This window comes from Physeter macrocephalus, chromosome 4, assembly GCF_002837175.3.
Source record: "Physeter macrocephalus isolate SW-GA chromosome 4, ASM283717v5, whole genome shotgun sequence".
Lineage (NCBI taxonomy): Eukaryota > Metazoa > Chordata > Mammalia > Artiodactyla > Physeteridae > Physeter > Physeter macrocephalus.
Window position 1 is genome coordinate 107,776,710 of NC_041217.1, and position 18,369 is coordinate 107,795,078.

Consider the following 18,369-nt stretch of genomic DNA (forward strand, 5'->3'; position numbering starts at 1 on the left):
CTGGGCCCGTGAGCCATGGCCGCTGAGCCTGTGCGTCCGGAGCCTGTGCTCTGCAACGGGAGAGGCCACAGCAGTGAGAGGCCCGCGTACCGCCCAAAAAAAAAAAAAAAAAAAAAAAAAAGCAATAGAACTATGGTGAAATAAAAAACGCTGGCAACTGCAAGCAGCTTTCTAACACCCAAATACAAAATAATCATAAATTTCTCAGTCATATTTGATCAAGAATCTTAGTGTCAAATCTGATTGCTGAACTAGTTTCAGTTTGACATGGACAAAGCTGAAATAACTAACAAATGCAAGGCTGAAGGAGGATTTTATTGATTTTATTTAAATCCAACAACTCAATTTGCTCAAAGCTCCAATATTCCTCCAAATATTCAAAATATTCTTCTTATCACTAAGTTCTTAAGATATTGTCCTTTTCCATCATACCTTAGAAATGTAAAGAACCATAAACAGCCCTAATTAATAACCAAGCTCTTTGAAAAAACAGCAATATGGAGAATTTACAACTCTCTTTATTGAAGACCAAATAAAAAGTCATTTTTTGCAGTACGATTTTATTTATAATGTTTATGCTGTGCAGCTAGTATTTTTTTTAAACTTTATATATTTTTTAAGTTACTATTAACTAAAATAAAAGTATACTGTAACAAGGCATTATTTTGAAAGCACAACAGTAACAGAGAACTCAAAACAGAATTCATTGTTTAAAGACAACTATGGAGAGCCGGATACCAACACCTACTGACTTATTTATCAGGAAAAAAATCAACTAGATTGATCAGGCCATTTCCCATACTGTTTTGCTTCAAAGCATAAAGGGAATATATATACCAGGAGCATGTTATCAATGAACCAATAACATCTCTAAATTATATTCATTAATCAACTCAAGCATAATTTATGATTAGAAATAAATATGCCAAGAGCTAGTCTGTACCTGCATAACCCCTTAGCCTCATTCCATAACCATACTGAGCAAAATTTTAAGGTATTTTCCAACTCAGACACCATCTAATGAATCTCTAAATTCATTTTTGTGTGTTTTACTGTACAAATCACTTATTTTTAGCTATGTCACAAATTTAGGAATAAAGAATAGAAACATGTAAGGTGATATGTGATAAGGTGACAATGGATGATTCCTAAATTCTACTGGAATTTACCAAAATGGGCATTTCTTTCCCTCTAAATCCAGTTTTAAATTCCTATATAAGTACCAAATCAATCTGCAATTTTTCAAATCACTATCTCCCAAAAGGAGAATCCAACAATTTCAATTAAAAATGGTTGTCCCTGACACTTTATAGTACCCATAGGGATTCAGTACAACATAACTATCTTTAGCAAGAATTACATAATGCAAAGTTGAAGATCTGGTAACTATAATAAAATTGTTCACCTTAAGGTAAACTAGGTACGCTTTCTGTTGATGCAACATAATGATCACAACTACTACTCGTACCAACATCCCTTATCATTTCCTTCTCTACTACTTTGCTTGCAATAGGGGTATTACAAAAGGAATACAGGAAAGAAGAGGACTATGCATCCACCCATCCCAGCAAGGATGTGATCAATTAGCTCAAGAACCATACTGACAGGAAAAGCAGAAACCTCTTCTAGAGCCAGAGACTTCATTGCCCAGTTTGAAAGAGGCTTCACTTGGCTCAGCTGCATCTAAAGGGATGAAATAAGAACTGGTTTCTTGAAGTTAGAGTAAAATTGGTAACAGGCAAAAGAATTAACTAAAGTCCTCTTGAAACTTCAATGGGGAAGGAAGGAGATACGGCTATTGTGGGTAAGACTTGCCTCTAACTTTGAGTAAACAATTTACTAAGGGCCTGTGTGCAACACCATGCTAGAAATTATAAGGAAACAGAGAAGGATAAAACATTATTTTGCCCCTAAGTTTATAATATTAGTTTTAGTTGTCAATCGTAATTCAAATTATCCAACTTCACTACTTTCCCCTAAGTCAACCTAGGGACACACAATCAAAGATAACTAGGCCACCTGGCTTCCATTTCCAGCCAAGATGGAGCAACAGGGGATTTATCCTCCCACCTGAAACAACTAAAAAAGAACAGATAAAATATGTAACAACAGTTTTCAGGCACTGAACTTTAGACAGGAAATCAGTACAGGATGGTGATCCTTAAGAGAGAGAAAAGAAATGAGGTGAGTCATATGACTGTTTGAAGACAGTTTCCAGGCTACAGCACAGAGAGGGGGAACTCAGAGCCCAACAGTCTCCCTAACTTAAGGAGCCAGAATTGGGAGTTCAGGGAGGCCAAGGTAGCTGGAGTTTGCTGGGCAGAGTAATAAAGAAGACAAAGCTACAAAAAGAGAATTTTCAGCAGAGTACCAATCAGTGCATATGTGTGAAGAAACTGAGGTCACCCAAAAGGGGCAGGTGGAAAAATTTCTGGGATTCACTCAACCACCATTCCCACTAGCCAGGGTGGGGAAACCTTGTAATACACAGGGCACTGGGTAGAGTACTCTGAAACGAACTGCAAGGGTACTGCCTCAGTAGTGGGGCAAAATTAATCATAGACTAAAGGCTATCCTGATCCCATCTAACAAACTTAAAAGCAAACCTAGAAGGATCCAACTGTTTCAAGGTAAGTTGAATGTGTCCCAAAACAAAGCCTAAGAATACGTTTAGGAATCTGAAAATATTCAGCACCTAAAAGGGTACAATTCATAATGTCTGGCATCAAATTAAAACTTACCAGGCATGTAAAAAAAGCAGGAAAGTGTGTTCCATAATAAAGAAAAAAATAAATCAATAGAAAGCAATCCCAAAATGACACAGATAGCAGAATTAGTAGACAAGAACATCAAAAGAGTCATTATAATAATATTCCATTTGTTCAACAAAATAAAGTAAAAGCATGTTAAGGACAGAAACAGAAGTCTTTTTTTGTTTTTGTTTTTTAAGGTCCAAAATGAACTTCTAGAAATGGAAAAGAAATGCCTAAGATGAAAAACACACTGAATGTAATTAAAAGCAGATTACATACCACAGAAGAAAGCATTGGTGAACTGAAGGCATAGCAGTAAAAAACTATTTAAAACAATACCAAAAGAAAAAAGACTGGGAAAAAAATCAATAAAACATCACTGAACTGTTATGACAGCTAATGTAGCCAATATATGTGTGATCTGAGTTCCTGAAGAAAAGGTACATAAAAACTATATGAAGTAATAATGTCCAAAGCTTTCCAAACTTAAAGAAAACTATAAACCCACAAATCCAAGAAGCTCAACAAACCCCAGGCACAAAAAAATGAAGAAACTACAGCAAGGCTCATTATAATTACTTAAAACCTAGTGAAAATCTTAAAGGCAGTCAAAGTGAAAAAAAAGGCATTATGTACAGCTTAACAAAGGTAAGAATAATGGCAGTCTTCTCATCACATAATGCAGGCCAAAAGACAAGGGAGCAACATCTTTATAGTACTGAAAGAAAAAATGTCAACCTAGAATTCTATACCCAACAAAAATTTCTTACAAACAGTAAGACAAAGACTTTTTTAGACATACAAAAGTGAAAAGAATTCATCACCAAGTAGATTTTCAGTACAAGTAATTTTAAAAGATATCCTTGAGGATGACGGAAGAGTACCAGATGGAAATCTGCATCTCTACAAAGAAATGAAAAGCATTGGGAATGATACATGTATAAGTAAATATAAAATACTATAAAATTTGTTTAATCTTTTAAAAAGATAACTGATCGGGCTTCCCTGGTGGCGCAGTGGTTGCGCGTCCGCCTGCCGATGCAGGGGAACCGGGTTCGCGCCCTGGTCCGGGAAGATCCCACGTGCCGCGGAGCGGCTGGGCCCGTGAGCCATGGCCGCTGGGCCTGCGCGTCCGGAGCCTGTGCTCCGCAACGGGGGAGGCCACAGCAGAGGGAGGCCTGCATACCACACACAAAAAAAAAGATAACTGATCACTTGAAACAAAAATAATCACAATGTATCACAGGACTTATATGTACAAGTAAAATATATAACAATAGTGAAAAAACCGGAAGAGAGAAAATGGAAGTACAATGACTAAGGTTCTTATACTATACCTTAAGTAGTATAATGTATACCATAAACCCTAAAGCAACCATTAAAAAAAACATAACAAACAGCACTGCTAATAGGTCATCAAATGAGATGAAATAGAATCAAAATCCTCAGTTAATTCTAAAGAAGGCAGAAAAACAGAAAAAGGGGAACAGATGGAACAAAAAGAAAACAAACAGTAACTCAGACTCAATCCACATCAATAATTATATTAAAAGTAAATGCTCTAAACACCCTCATTTATAAGAGAGATTGTGAAATTGGATACAAGCCCCAACTACTTGCTGCCTACAAGAAATTCACTTTAAATAGATTAATACTAAAAGAATGGGAAAGATACACCACGCTAACACTAATCAAAACTGAAGTGACTATATTAATAACAGACCAGGTAGGTTTCAAGCAAAGAATATTACCAAGGACAAACACCATCATCTCATAATGAAAAAGAGGTTAATTAATCAAGAAGACATGACAGCCCTAAACATTCATACAGCTAATCACAGTACTTCAAAAAAAACATGAAGCAAAAAGTAACAGAACTCTAAGGAGAAATAGATAAACCCACAATCATAACCAGAGACTTCAAAACCCTGTCTCTATAACTGATGGAACAAGTAGGTAGAAAGAAAATCAAGGATACAAAAGACTGGAACAACTCAACCTGACAGTTACAGCATACTCTACCCTGTAACAACAGAATATACATTTTTCACATTCACATAGAACATTAATCAAGACAGTTTATATTCTGAGTCACAAAACAAGTCTAAATAAATTTTAAGATTTATTCAAAAGGATTCAAAAAATTCAAATGTATGCCCCCACCTTCCATAGGACACAGCTGCAACTAAGTCACTGCCAGCTAAAAAACCCATTTCCCAGCCTCTCCCCTTGCATATATTGATAGATAGTAACTAGTCCTCATCAAGAGACTGAGGGTAAAAGAAGTCAAAGAAGTTGAGAAAGCAGTACGCACCTCCTCACCCTTCTCTTGCTTCTTCCCCAGGCTGACAGCAGAGAGCTCCAAAGCCAGAGGGGATGGCATAACTACATGACAGAAAGTACTGAAGACCCTGAATAACTCGTGAAGAGGAAAACCATCCACCAAAATGATCACCTAAAACATCATGGGAAAAAAAGGGGCATTTATTGTGTTTAGCCAATAAAATTGTGGACTTTGTTTTAAAAGCAGCTAGCATTACTCTAATCCTTAAGGAAGCTTCTAAAGAGTTTTATGCAGAGGAGTGACATGATTTTTTTACATTTTAAAAGGACCACCCGAACTGTTATATTAAGAATAGTCTGTAGGGAGGCAAGTGTGGAATCAAACAGACTAGTTAAGACATGGCAGTAATCCAGGGAAGAGATGATGGTATTTTGAATTAGGGTGATAAGAGTAGAAGTGTTGAGTAGTAGTCATATTCTAGAAATATTTTTAAGATAAAGCTAACAAGATATTTCTGACAGACTAGATGCAGAGCATGAGAAAAAGGAAAGTAAAACCCTAGCAAATGGAAGGATAGAGCTGTTATCAACTGAGATAAAGAAGGTCAGAGATAAAATGAGTTTGAGGGGTGGCGGTGTTGAGGCAGTGTACAGAGATATCAGAAGGTTTGTTTTGGCCATACTGAGTTTGAGAAGTCTATTAATTACTCAAAGAAAATTTCAAGTAGGTAGCTCAGTTACATGAATCTACATGAATCTAATGTTTAGGAAATAGGTCTCAATTAGAAATACATATTTAGAAGCTGTCAGCATATAAGTCACCAACTAAGGAAGAGTAAATAGAGAAGAGTTGCAAGCACTGAGCCCTGGGGTATTCTTATGTTAAGGGGTTGAAGAGAAAAAAAAAGAATCTAACACAGGAGACAGAGAAATGACCAGTGATGGGGGAAGAAAACCAAGAGTATGATATATTGGAAACTAAGTAAAGAAAGTCTACCAAAAAGGAGGAAGTGATCAACTGTATCAAGTTCTGCTGATTGGTCAAGTAAGACGAAGACCAAAAATTGACCGTAGGATTTAGGGAAGTTACTGGTGATTGTGGTAATCAGCGACAGTGAGAATAGACAATTTTTTAAAATTTTACTGCTAAAGGAAGCTGAAATATGAGACAGAGGTTGGCTGAGAAAGAGGAGTCAAGAGAAATACCATTTTATTTCTGGTTGGGAGAAATAATAGCATGCTCACATGCTAATGAGAAGAACCCAGCAGAAAGGGAGGAAATGATAACTATAGGAGAATGAGGGAAAACTTCTGGAACCAAGTCTCTAAGTCGGTGAGGGAACAGAATCAGGTACACAAGTGGTCCAACAGGCAGTTAATCTATAATTAACAGGCAGAAAGGCAAAGTACAGAAACGCAGTTACTAGTAGGTGGGCAGATAATTATAAATAATTAGGCTATAGTGAACCATTGATTATAAAGTCCATCTATAAGTACACCCTTCAAAAGTGGTCATTTTGGAGAGCAGTGTTTGAATATTCATTACTATTTCAATTTCACTAAGTGCCAAAATCTCTTAGAAGGCTTAACAGAGTGGTAGAGAGATATCCTGGGATTACTTTAATTGAGATCAACTGTAGCAGTTGACTACTCCATGGCACTAGATAACCTATCTAGGACTCATAAGTGAGACACCAATTAGCAATTCTAGAATAACTGCATTCCAATTAAACCATAAGTCCTCCAAACAGTAAACACTGTAAGGTTTGCAAACAATTTCATAAGTAGAGAAATCTATCATCCTTGGGAACATTTTACAGGTATGTATGGTTTCAGGCACTTGTAAAAATACCAAATTCCAAACATCAGTCTCAACCTTGGCTCTGGAGTTAGTTCATTAGTTTAGGAGGGTTTTAAGAACATAGGGATTAACATAATCTTGACCAATGAAGATGCCTACATATCCATTCTGAGTTATTGCCCTCATTTAAAACATTGTATCCTAATGCATTCAAAAATTTATTTAGTTGTGTTATAAGCATATGAACAAGAAATATTATTTTAAATGCTTAGGCCGTATAGAAAATAAAGTTATCAGGCACATAATTCTTACATTTATATAACAAAGGTTTCATTGACTGTTCCACCAGTCAGCATTAGCAACAGTGTGCTCTCAAGATTCAGAAAGAACTACTTTGTAAAAGCAACAAATTCTGACATGCAGAGTTCTAAGTAACAGCTAAGTAACTAAGTAGTAACCTAAGTGACAGTGTTCATTTTGACTCCATGTTATAGACTGTACCTCATTAGAAAAATTAAGTTTGTATACATTTTAACCAAGTTTTTTCAGTATAACACCCCAGAGAAATTGTTCATAACTAATGTGCTTGTATCCTAAATTTAACTCACAAGTTGCATGTTGTAATGTTAATATTAAAAACAAAAAATGCACTCACTCCATTAAATATAAACCATCTACTACAAATCAGTGATTCTTACCATTGAGGAGACTGCATACTCCTTTGCAAATCTGATGAAAGCTATGTATATAATTTCAGGGAATTCATGGATGCCTTGAAGCCTATATATGGGTCCCTAAGATCTAAAGAATCTCTGATTAGTGGAAAAAAATGGAGTCCAAAATTAATCCAAGAACATATGAAAACATACGACTAAAAGAAGAACTGTAACATACAGTGGGGAAAAAAGATAAATTATTAATATAATATTTGCCATAAGTGGCCATTCACTGAGAGAAATTACAATAAACATATGACTGCTTTAAAGAGCTAAATGTAAAAAATAAAAATTATAAAATACTAACAAAATATAGAGAATGAACATAATCTTGGTTGGGGGAAGTCTTCTCAAGCAATGTAAGGCACCTACTTGCCTAAATTCATAGATTTGACTGCATAAATTTTTTAACTTCTGTATAAGCAAAATATACCATAAAATCAAGGACAAATGACAGACCTGGTGAAAAACAGATACAAGACATAAGACAGATAAAAGATTAATACTTCTAATATATTTTTTAAACCCTAAAAATTGGTAAGATAAACTACTACCCAACAGACAAATGAAAATGAACAAGTAAATGTTCAACCTAATTAGAAGTTGAAGAAATGTAAATCAATGCAACAACATACCATTTCACAGCTTCAGAGTGGCAAAAATTAAAAGCTGACAGCATCCCATCCAGGGCTTGTATGTGTTGACAGTGCAGATTATTGTAACCCTTGGGAAATAAATTTTTTGGAAAGTAACAGATTTTAAGATCTGTTAAATTATAAAATACATACATCTTTCGTTCCAGTAATCCCTTGAGAATTTATCCACTGAAAACAGTACCAACAAATGAGTTAAATAAACTTATATAAGGATGTTTCTTGTAACATTGTTTATAATACCAAGAAAGAAAATGGTAAAAAAAAATTTTTTTTAAGTGGTGGGGGGAGAGATAAACTGAATTTCATTATTGGCATAATGGCTGGAGAATTTATGATTCATGTATACTATGGAATATTATACAGCTATTAGAATGAGTAAGTCAAATTTATATTTATTGACCTGGAAAGATATTCTATGATATTAAAGGAAAAAAGCAAGATGCAAAGTAACGTGTATACTGCCATCCAATATTCGCTGGAAAAAAAAAGATAAAAGAAAACTCTATTATGTGACATTGGTTTTTAGGAATTACTGTTTATATACTAATGTCCCAAGTGGTCAATGAATACACCTAAGTTTTGAATACAACTATCACTCTATTAGAGATCTCACCATCAAAATATTCTGAAACCAAGGTGCTACAAAGCATTATCAGAAAATGCAATCCTTTGGAATCTTCTATAACAGAAAAGATAAACAATCAAAACTTTTAAGAGCAAAATTTTTAACTTTTTCTTTGTTTAAGCCATAAATGCAAAGTTTAATAAATTTGACTACACTGTAAGTCAAAATTCTGTGTGACAGATGACACCGCAAAAGTTTCTGAAAAGTGATAAATGGGTGTTTAAGTTTTTCTGATGCCAAAACAAAAATGCTTTTAATGTTGTCATTTTACCACTTGCAGAAAACTACCAGAGTTTTTTTTGTCCCCTGTAGCAGAAATAAGCTATCTATTTCAGTCCTTTCATAATATAATTATGTTCATTACACGCGTATAAACAAGCAACAGACATTACACAAGACTAATTCCTTTGTGTCAGAAATTGAATTTTCTAAGAATGACATTCATTCTTAGCAATTAATGCAATTAAACATTGGTATTACAGTTTAAAAATTCTATTCAAACTGCTACATCTTAGTGTAATGTCACTATAAAGTCCCAAGCAGCCTGGTATAATTAAAGGGGAACTTGATTTGCAATCAGATATACCTGGGTTCCAGTCCTGGCTCTGCCACTAACTAGCTTGGCTCTGCCACTTACTAGCTATGTGGTCAAGTTATACAACCTCTGAACCTGTTCCCGCATCTGTAAAAATGGCTTTCTATGGTGTTCTTGGAAGATTAAATAAGAATATCAAATATGAAAGTGTCTAGTACAGAGTCTGATTGTCAAAATATGCCTTCTTCTGTGTTCCTTTCCTAAGGAAGATTACTAACTGACAACATCTGTTTTAGTACTGCCTGTTTCATAAGACTTTTTTTTTAATCAAAGACTGCTGATACGAAGTCATATATTTTATTTGCCATAATTTTGCATCTCCATTATTAGCTCCTTCTAGTGTTTTGTATCTGAGGCTCCTTTTTGAGAATTATTTAGTTTAATCCATATTTACTATTTCTAATGGAATATAAAGGTTCCTTTCCTGTAAAAAATCATGAAAAAACATTACTACCTGTGGCTTTCTACATCCTCAGATAACTCTTTAAAATCATTAAGGTTGTGCCTACAGAAAACACTTTCAAGCACTATGGAAGAAAAATGTTAGGCAACAAAGGAAAATTAAAATTTGAATTATCCCAACCCACTGTAATGTGTCTAAGTAATTCAAAGAGCAACACAACAAAGAATACAAATTTTAATTTAATATAACTTTCAACTTTCTTTAAGAGGAATCATTTTTTTCTCTGTAAAGCTGGATCATTAATCAGGCCACAATATGACCCTCAAAGCTGCTAAACAGATACAAACAAAAAGAATATATTGGCCAACCTTAATATTTAAAGGGGACTGAGGCGGTAGAGGCCAACCTAAATATTTAAAGTGAATATTTTTGCATCATACAAGACTCATATTAATAAAATCATAGTAAATAAATTTGATATCTGTTCGAAACTGTACAGGGCAAGCTCTACCCTAGAGTTGAGGAGTGGAATTATTCCTAGCTCCTCTTCAAATTTATTTGCACTTCAGCTAGATTTATTTGATGCTCTTTGATACACTGCTCTTTAAAATGTCTCCAGGGCTTTTCGCAAAGTCTATCAAAACTGCAAATAGCTACTATTTGTAATATTTCAATTACTTTCTGATACATTTTTCCTAAATATTAATCATCACCCACAGCAGCATCTGTTACTTCTTAGTCTAAATTATAGTGCTGCTGGTATTTTATTATTTGCATTTTGAAAAGTATTTTAAATGATTCTGAGGTGAAAGTGTACGCATAAAAATACTTCACATTACTTTTCCACATTCAAATTACAGCCTCCTGAGCTGATTTTTCAGTGCCGTATACATTTTTAAATCAAAATGTACTGCTGACATTCTTTTTATACTCCCTCCCCACCCCGAGCTCTTCCCAAATGCCAAGTTCCCTACTAATCTGAAAGTACCTATTATCTGTGCATTCTTCGGGTCTTTCACAACATCACACTCCAACTTTTTGTACTTCAGACCTCTTCCGTAATTAAAGTAAGCACTGTTAACTCTTTAAGGTTCTTAACCTATGGTAAACTTTTTGCACTCTTCCTTTCATAAACGTAAATCTCACTAAAGCAATTCCCCTTCAACCTTTCCTCCTAAATTCACTACACCAACATTGCCGCGAAGCAATGTACACACATATCCCTATTCTTAAGCTCAAAATAATGGCAGTTTAGCGCCGCTAAAAAAGAATTTAAATGCTTGGATGCCTCGTTTCAGTACCTCACGGAAGCTTTTTAGTTGCTTTCCTGTCCTACCTGGGCACAGCCTATTTCTCCCGTCAGTTGTGCGGTCCCTTGCTGCCCCCAGCACAAGAGTGCAACTCACTACAGTGTATTTCTTTTACTCACCGTCATTCCAGCATCTCCCTCCATTTCTGCGCATCTATCCCTTCGCGAACCTCCCCATCCCCAAAAGATTCCGTAACCAGGTGCCCACATCTCAAATTAGAATACCCCTCGCCTGACACTGCCGAGGCTTTCTGTACGACTTCTAAGAGAACACGCAAGACTGAGCGTTTCTGTCTCCTCCAACAGTCAGTACCCGCTCCCCAACGAGTTCGCTCTTATCTTGCTCTCTCCCCATGGAATGCCTACTTCAGGGTAACCCTTTGGCCCCGGGAAGCCCAACCTTGCAACCTCTGCCCCGTGACCTCGCGAGCCCAGCATACCACCCAAGCTTAATTCACACCATTCTTGGAGCTTGTGGTCTCGATGCCCCCAGTCCCATCTCTCTGCAACCTCTTTCAGCCTCCTGCCGAGGAGCCAGATCTCAGGTTAGACAAACGCCCACTTGCTCGGGTAGCACTGCCTCCCTGGCCCGGCCGCTTCCACACACCACTCAGCTCAGAGTGGTAAGGCTCCTCACCTAGCTTCGACCGGGACTCCTCCAGTTTCTGGATCTGGTTCTCCAAGAAGAGCATTGCCACTGCGAAGGCCACCACCGCCAGCAGCTGCAACTTGGGCGGCATCATAATCCTGAGGAGCCCCATGAAACCCGCTGCTCGGGATCAAGACATACCGCGGGGGGCGGGGATCGGGGCCCCGGAGGCAAGGGAGACGCCGGGAGGAGCCCACCGAGCCGGGAGAAAGGCAAGGAGAGCGCGACAGCGAGAGAAGCACCGCAGCGACCCCCCTTCTCGCCTCCCCAGTCCCCCGCCCCCAGGCGCCAGCACCAACGCCGCCGGTGTCCGCTTCTCCTCGGGCGACTCCACGGCCGCCCCTCCAAAAGCCCGCGCAGCAAACACAGCGCCAAGCGGCTGCCGGGCTCTCGCTTCCCTCTACCGCCTCAGTCCCCGAGCCCCGCGCCCGCCTGCCTGCCTCCCTCTCTTCCTTCTTTCCCTCCCTCCTTTGCTCGCGGCCGCGCGCTCCTCCGCCAACGTTGCGGCTGCGGCTGCGCCGCCCTCGGCCCGCCCCCCTGCCCATCCCCCTCGGCCACCACGCGCACGCATCCACGTACGCTGCTCAGCAACCAGAGGCTCCGCCCACTGCTCCCGTTTGCTTGTGCTTATTGGACCGAAGTACCCCAGGGCTTAGCTCTTGGCTCGTGTCACGGTTGGTTTCCTTTGCCTAAGGTGTCAACCAAAGCGGCATTCGATTGGGTAAACTTGGAGAAGGAGGCGGGCCGAAACTGGCGAAGGCGGGGCTTCTTGGCCGCTTGAGGAAATGTCGTGAATGAAAGGAAAGAGCCCGGGGAAGCACAGATTTGGGGAGTCTAGGAAAATGCCTGCTATGGGTTATCGAAAGGACCCAGCGACTTCATATTTATATCAAATGTAAAGGTATTTATTCACCTTTAAGCTTCCATATGCCCTTAGTTAACACCCGTCTCTGCAGAATAAGAGACTTTATGGCAACGGCCTTTAGCAGCCTGTTTTGGATCAGGCTCTGGAGTAGACGCCCCGAGCAAAGGGGTCCTCGGGGCAGCCGGAGACCTACGGAAGATGGCACCTATGGCGGCCGGACAGGATGGGTGCCTTTTGCCAGCTTTTGGGCTGCGGCTGCTGCTGGCGACTGTGCTTCAAATGGTGAGTGGAGGTCACCTCCGCTGCAGCCCCAGGGCGAGTGGGAGGGATTGCGCCGAGGAAGACAGAACATTCGGTCCCGTTTGGGAGCTACAGTTGAAAAGGGTGGGAGGCTAGGGCTTCCTGAGCGACTGCTGCGGCCAGAGCGCGACGTGGCTTAATTCCTCGTTTGATACTTATCTTTACCCGTCCCGGGTTTCTAGCGGTTTTTTTTCCTGACTTCACTATCTTGAGTACAATTTGTAAGACACACCGTGAACGAAAAAAAAAGGCACTAAGTTTTGCACAGGAATGAAGATTGTTTTTAAATTGGCAGAAATGCAAGGAACTATCGTTCCTTATGGCAAGGCTCCCAAATCTTAAAGCCCTGAGGTTTTTGGTCCAGGGTACACTTCCTTTTTACTTCTTTCTGTCAGTTGTTTGTGGTCTCTGTACGTCACTTTTAGACAGCATTTAACCTCTGTTCTGTGGAATTTATATGCTGCTGGGTACACTTCAGTGCCATTTGTGATTTTAAACAACATTGTTGCAATAAAAGGAGCTATTCCATACTAAAGCATAATTTATTTTTGAAATTGATTTTCTAAAATGATAGCTTTCATCTCGTTTAAAATCGGACGGTGTTTAACCAAGTTTTTTTTATTCCGTTTTTATCCATTAACAGAACAGATGCGTTCTTTATCTTTGAATGGGGAAAGGCTAAATTCTACTTATTTTCCTATTCACTCACAAACAACTTAGTTTGTTAATTTCTCCTTAGAAGTTTTTAGTCCATGTTTATGTGAATAATAAAACTGTTTAATATACACTATGGTTGGAGTTTTTACAAGTGTCTTTTATCAGCCTAATTTTTCAGGAGTTCTCTGTATTGAGCCTGCTGAGAAGTATTCTCCTAGAGACCTGGTTTAATTAATTTATCCAAGCTTTGGAAGCGTGAGGGTCTATACCGAAGGCCCCTACAAACACCTGGGCTTTTCTTTCATCAAGGAGTTTAGAGATCCTGCCTGTTTCCTTTTGTAACTTTGCCTAAAAGGTGGATTCTTTTCTTATCTAATTAGCGTTACAGTACTTCATTTATTCAGTCATTTGGTGCCTTAGAAATTACTGGAAGACCCCTTTCTAAACTTCGTACTCAAGAATTTATTGTCAGTCTTAGGTAATTTGCGTTCACCACCACGAAAAGATAAAAAAGAATAACATTTCAAGTTGCCTTCTCCTGATTTCACTCTGTTTTATTATCTGTGGCTGTGTAACCACCCCCAAAGCTTAAAATAACGATTTCTTGTAATTCTGCGTGTCTGCTGAGCAGTTCCTCTGTTGATTTCCTCTGGCCTCATTTACACAGCTGTGCTGAGCCTGTAGGTCAACTGAACTGAAGGGTCCAGGATGGCTTCATTCTTAGCGGTGCTGTCTGTCAGCTAGGTTCCCATCCATGTGACATCTCATTCTCCGATAGGCCAGACCAACTTCTTTTCGTGGCAGTCTCAGGGCAGCACTCCTACAGAGCAAAAGCTGCAATGCCTCCTAAAGCCTAGCCTCAGAAATCACATACATCACTTTCACATCACAATATTTGTCAAAGCAAGTCACAAGACCAGCCTGGATTTCAGGGGTGGGGATGTGGACTGCATCTCTGCATGTGAAGAGTGACATAGTCACATTGCAAAGAAGTGTACATACCAAGGTAGGAGGAATTTATGCCCATTAAACAATCTACCAAAGTGACCATCCACAGAATTCAAGCCAGAAACTTGGGTCTCATCTTTGACTCCTACCTTTTCTTACATACCTCACATCCAGGTAATTACCAAGTCTTGTTGATTTTACTTTCTAAATATCTCTCAGATTCATCCACTTATTATTAATCCCTTATTTAGGCCACCAACCTCTCTCTCCTTAGAAATAACAGCCTCCTAGTTTGCCCTTTAATTATCAGAATCTAAGCAGTTGTTTTTGCCAGCTTCCCAATTGCCCAAGCCGGAAATTATTGATTTTAAATTCTTTCCTTTCACTCTCTGACCCCAGTTAGTCATTAAACCCTTAAAAATATCCAGGCCAGTTCATTTAATTTTACCTCCACAGGTAGTACATAAATTCAGGCCCCATCTTTGCTTGCCTGGGATTGCCACAACAGCTTCTGTAACTGGTCTCCTGATCTCATTTTCCCCCATTTCCTAATTCAGTCTCTGCAGTGCATCCAAGTCGTCTTTCTCAAACTTAGGTCGGTCATTGTTAAAACTCCTCAATGGCTCTCAGTTGATTTTAAGGTGAAGTCTTCAGTGTGCCTTAACAGGGCCTCTTTGACCTAATACTTACTTGTTGGTCTCTCCAGGCTTAATTCCTAGCATTTACCTCTACCGGGAGAGCAAAATGGTATAGGTGGGAAATTGGGGTCATTTTAGTACCTCTCACATACCATGTTCTCTCTCACCAGACCTAAAGTAAGGTATTTAGATAAAATGCAAGGCTTAACTTACATCCCATTTCCAGATTTGCAAAGTCTTATATACCCTCTCCCTTGCATATTCTGTCGTCATACATTATGCTGTATTACAGATTCACAACTGCACCAAAGCTCTGTGTGTGGTTTGTATCCCTCCATTCCCATGCCGAGTGTAGCCAAAGAGAATACAGGGGCCACTTTTATGTATTTTTTAATTGTGCCTCACGTGTACATTTAAATCCCTCAGAGGTTTGAAAGGCCTTCTAGTTCATTAGTGTTTGTTCCTTGCTATCAAAGTCATTAAGATATCTGTGGTAGGTTATGTAGAACAGTGATAAGCCCCACCCACTCCAACAAATACATAATGACTCTGAAAATATTTAGAAAGGGAGGTCTGAGCAATTCACCTTTTTGTTGAATTGTTTTAACTTCTCTAAAGCTTACTCCTGTCTCTTTCTTCTGTAATGACTAGTGTTTTTAAGAAAAGAATGCAATAAAATCTTGAAAATGAAAAGAGCAGTACAGAGGACTGTTGGAAAAACTCTTAAGAAATTAGAAAAACTGCATTTCACAGTTAGCCTGAGGGGGAAGAAAGGCCAGGTGGAATAAGTAGCTGGCAGTAATAAAAATAAGCCAAAGCTTTGGAAACTGACAAATGAATAAAAAGGGAATGAAGGAAGACTTTCTTGGTGCCCTGAGGTTGAGCTACTGTATCGGCAGAAGATTTAGCTCCTACTTTGTTAATTCACACCTCTGAGTCCTCAGAGGTTAAAGTTAGTAGCAACACATAGTTATCAATATTCCAGTGAGGTGACAACGGGGAGGATATTAAATGATTTAATTGAAAATATATTCTGAGTATGCTTAAGCATTAGAAAAAAATATTTTCGTATGGCCTAAGGGAGCTGTTTTCTAGAGTGTCCCAGAACTAAGTGATACTCAATTCTTCATTCAGCTCATACATATTACTTCTTTCGGAAAGACACTGTAGGGATTTCCCTGGTGGCGCAGTGGTTAAGAATCCACCTGCCAATGCAGGGGACATGGGTTCAATCCCTGGTCCGGGAAGATCCCACATGCCACGGAGCAACTAAGCCCGTGCGCCACAACTCCTGAGCCTGCACTGTAGAGCCCACGAGCCATAGCTACTGAAGCCCATGCGCCTAGAGCCCATGCTCCACAACAAGAGAGGCTACCGCTATAAGAATCCCACGCACTGCGATGAAGAGTAGCCCCCACTCACCGCAACTAGAGAAAGCCCGCGTGTAGCAACGAAGGCCCAATGCAGCCAAAAATAAACATTAATTAATTTAAAAAGAAAGGCACTGTACTGGAAGCAGTATAAAATGATTTTATGTATTATTGATTCTGAAACACCACATCCCATCCCCTACGCCTACCCCCTTTTCTTCACAAGTTAATGTCTGGATTGGTCTTATTTCAATGGGTGGCACAAGTGTCAGCATTTTTGTTATTTTTAGTGGTACATACAATAATGGTGTATCATGGATTCTGTGAAAGGTGGTAGTTAATAACAGTGGTTAAGGGTTTTGAGGGCAGGCCAGGATTAGAATCTTGATGCTTCCATCTAATGTTCGTTGTATTGTCTTAAGATAGTATTACCTCAACTGTCCTAAGCCTCTGTTTCCTTCTCTATAAAATGAGGATAATACCCCTTTCATAGGGAGATAAGATTAAATAGAATAATGATGTAAAGTGTTTAGCAAAGTATCTGGTGCTTTGTAAGAGCTTGCCATAAAGGCTATGTTTCTGGTATTTGTTTTCATGGGGTTCGTCTGTAAACCCATGTTTTTTGTCTCAGATTTGAAATCCGTTCAGAATTATTACATGAGAAACCTATGAGTTTTCTGAGTAAAGACTGGTTAAGAGACAGCTAATCATGTGAATGTATAAGTGTAGTAAAATGTATAGCTGTACCAGGCTTTTGCCTGAAAAGGTGATGTTACATTATAGTTATTACAGCTTCCCAGCCAACAACCCTTATGTTTATAAAGAACTCAGTAATATCAGAAAAATAAATCAGTGACTAATGCAAAGGAGTCTCTTAGCCTGTCAATCCTACTTTGAATTGGAGAAGTCATAAACTGTAAAGTGGCTATCCCAATCAGGGTTATCCCACCCAGTCCTTAAAATCTATGTCTTTCTTAGAAGGGTGGCTAATTATTTTAAAATTTAGGAGAATTTCCTGGCGGTCTAGTGGTTAGGACTCCAAGCTTTCACTGCTGAGGGCACAGGTGCAGTCCCTGGTCAGGGAACTAAGATCCCACAAGCCACATGGTGTGGCCAAAAATTATAATAAAACAACAATAAAATTTAATATTTGGCCTTACTGTGCACATTTAAATGCTGTTCATTACTTTTTGATAATAAAAAGGTGGGTGGGCATAATTTATAATTTTGAACTCTTCTATATTATTTAGAATTTGGTACTTGCCTATGAAGTGCTTAAAAATATGTTCTGATGTTCTTAGATTCAAAGCCTTAAGTCTGCAAAACTAATGATATAAGATAAAAAAGTAGTTTACTCATGGAACTCAAGATACATTCTAGGGCTTCCCTGGTGGCGCAGTGGGTAAGAATCTGCCTGCCAATGCAGGGGACACGGGTTCGATCCCTGTTCTGGGAAGATCCCACATGCTGCGGAGCAACTAAGCCCATGCGCCACAACTACTGAGCCTGCTCTCTAGAGCCTGTGAGCCACAACTACTGAAGCCTGCTTGCCTAGAGCCTGTGCTCCACAACAAGAGAAGCCATGACAATGAGAAGCCTGCGCACCGCAACGAAGAGTAGCCCCTGCTCACTGCAGCTAGAGAAAGCTGGCGCACAGCAACGAAGACCCAACACAGCCCAAAATTTAAAAAACAAATAAATAAATTTATTTTAAAAAATTTAAAAGATACATTATATCTCCCCTATGCTTATCTCTATCCCATTTCTAATATAATGACTTAAAAATAAGTAGTGTTTTGTA

General features: G+C 38.9%; 2 protein-coding genes across 4 annotated transcripts in view; one reads left to right on the top strand and one right to left on the bottom strand.

The window, feature by feature from the left end:
* Nucleotides 1–12,234, bottom strand: part of HS2ST1 (heparan sulfate 2-O-sulfotransferase 1) — a 214,142-nt gene extending 201,908 nt beyond the window's left edge. For both annotated transcript variants that reach the window (XM_007107216.4, XM_007107217.3), the window contains exon 1: nucleotides 11,779–12,234. In XM_007107216.4, the coding sequence (XP_007107278.1) occupies nucleotides 11,779–11,902 (124 nt within the window). In that variant the 5' untranslated portion in view covers nucleotides 11,903–12,234. The remainder of the gene's footprint in view (nucleotides 1–11,778) is intronic.
* Nucleotides 12,235–12,767: 533 nt separating this feature from the next.
* The window catches only part of SELENOF (selenoprotein F), a 37,929-nt gene continuing 32,327 nt past the window's right edge, over nucleotides 12,768–18,369 (top strand). The window contains exon 1 of one of the 2 annotated variants that reach the window (XM_024119892.3): nucleotides 12,768–12,937. In XM_024119892.3, coding sequence (XP_023975660.1) covers nucleotides 12,854–12,937 — 84 coding nt within the window. In that variant the 5' untranslated portion in view covers nucleotides 12,768–12,853. The remainder of the gene's footprint in view (nucleotides 12,938–18,369) is intronic. The other variant, XM_007107218.4, reaches the window with a different exon arrangement.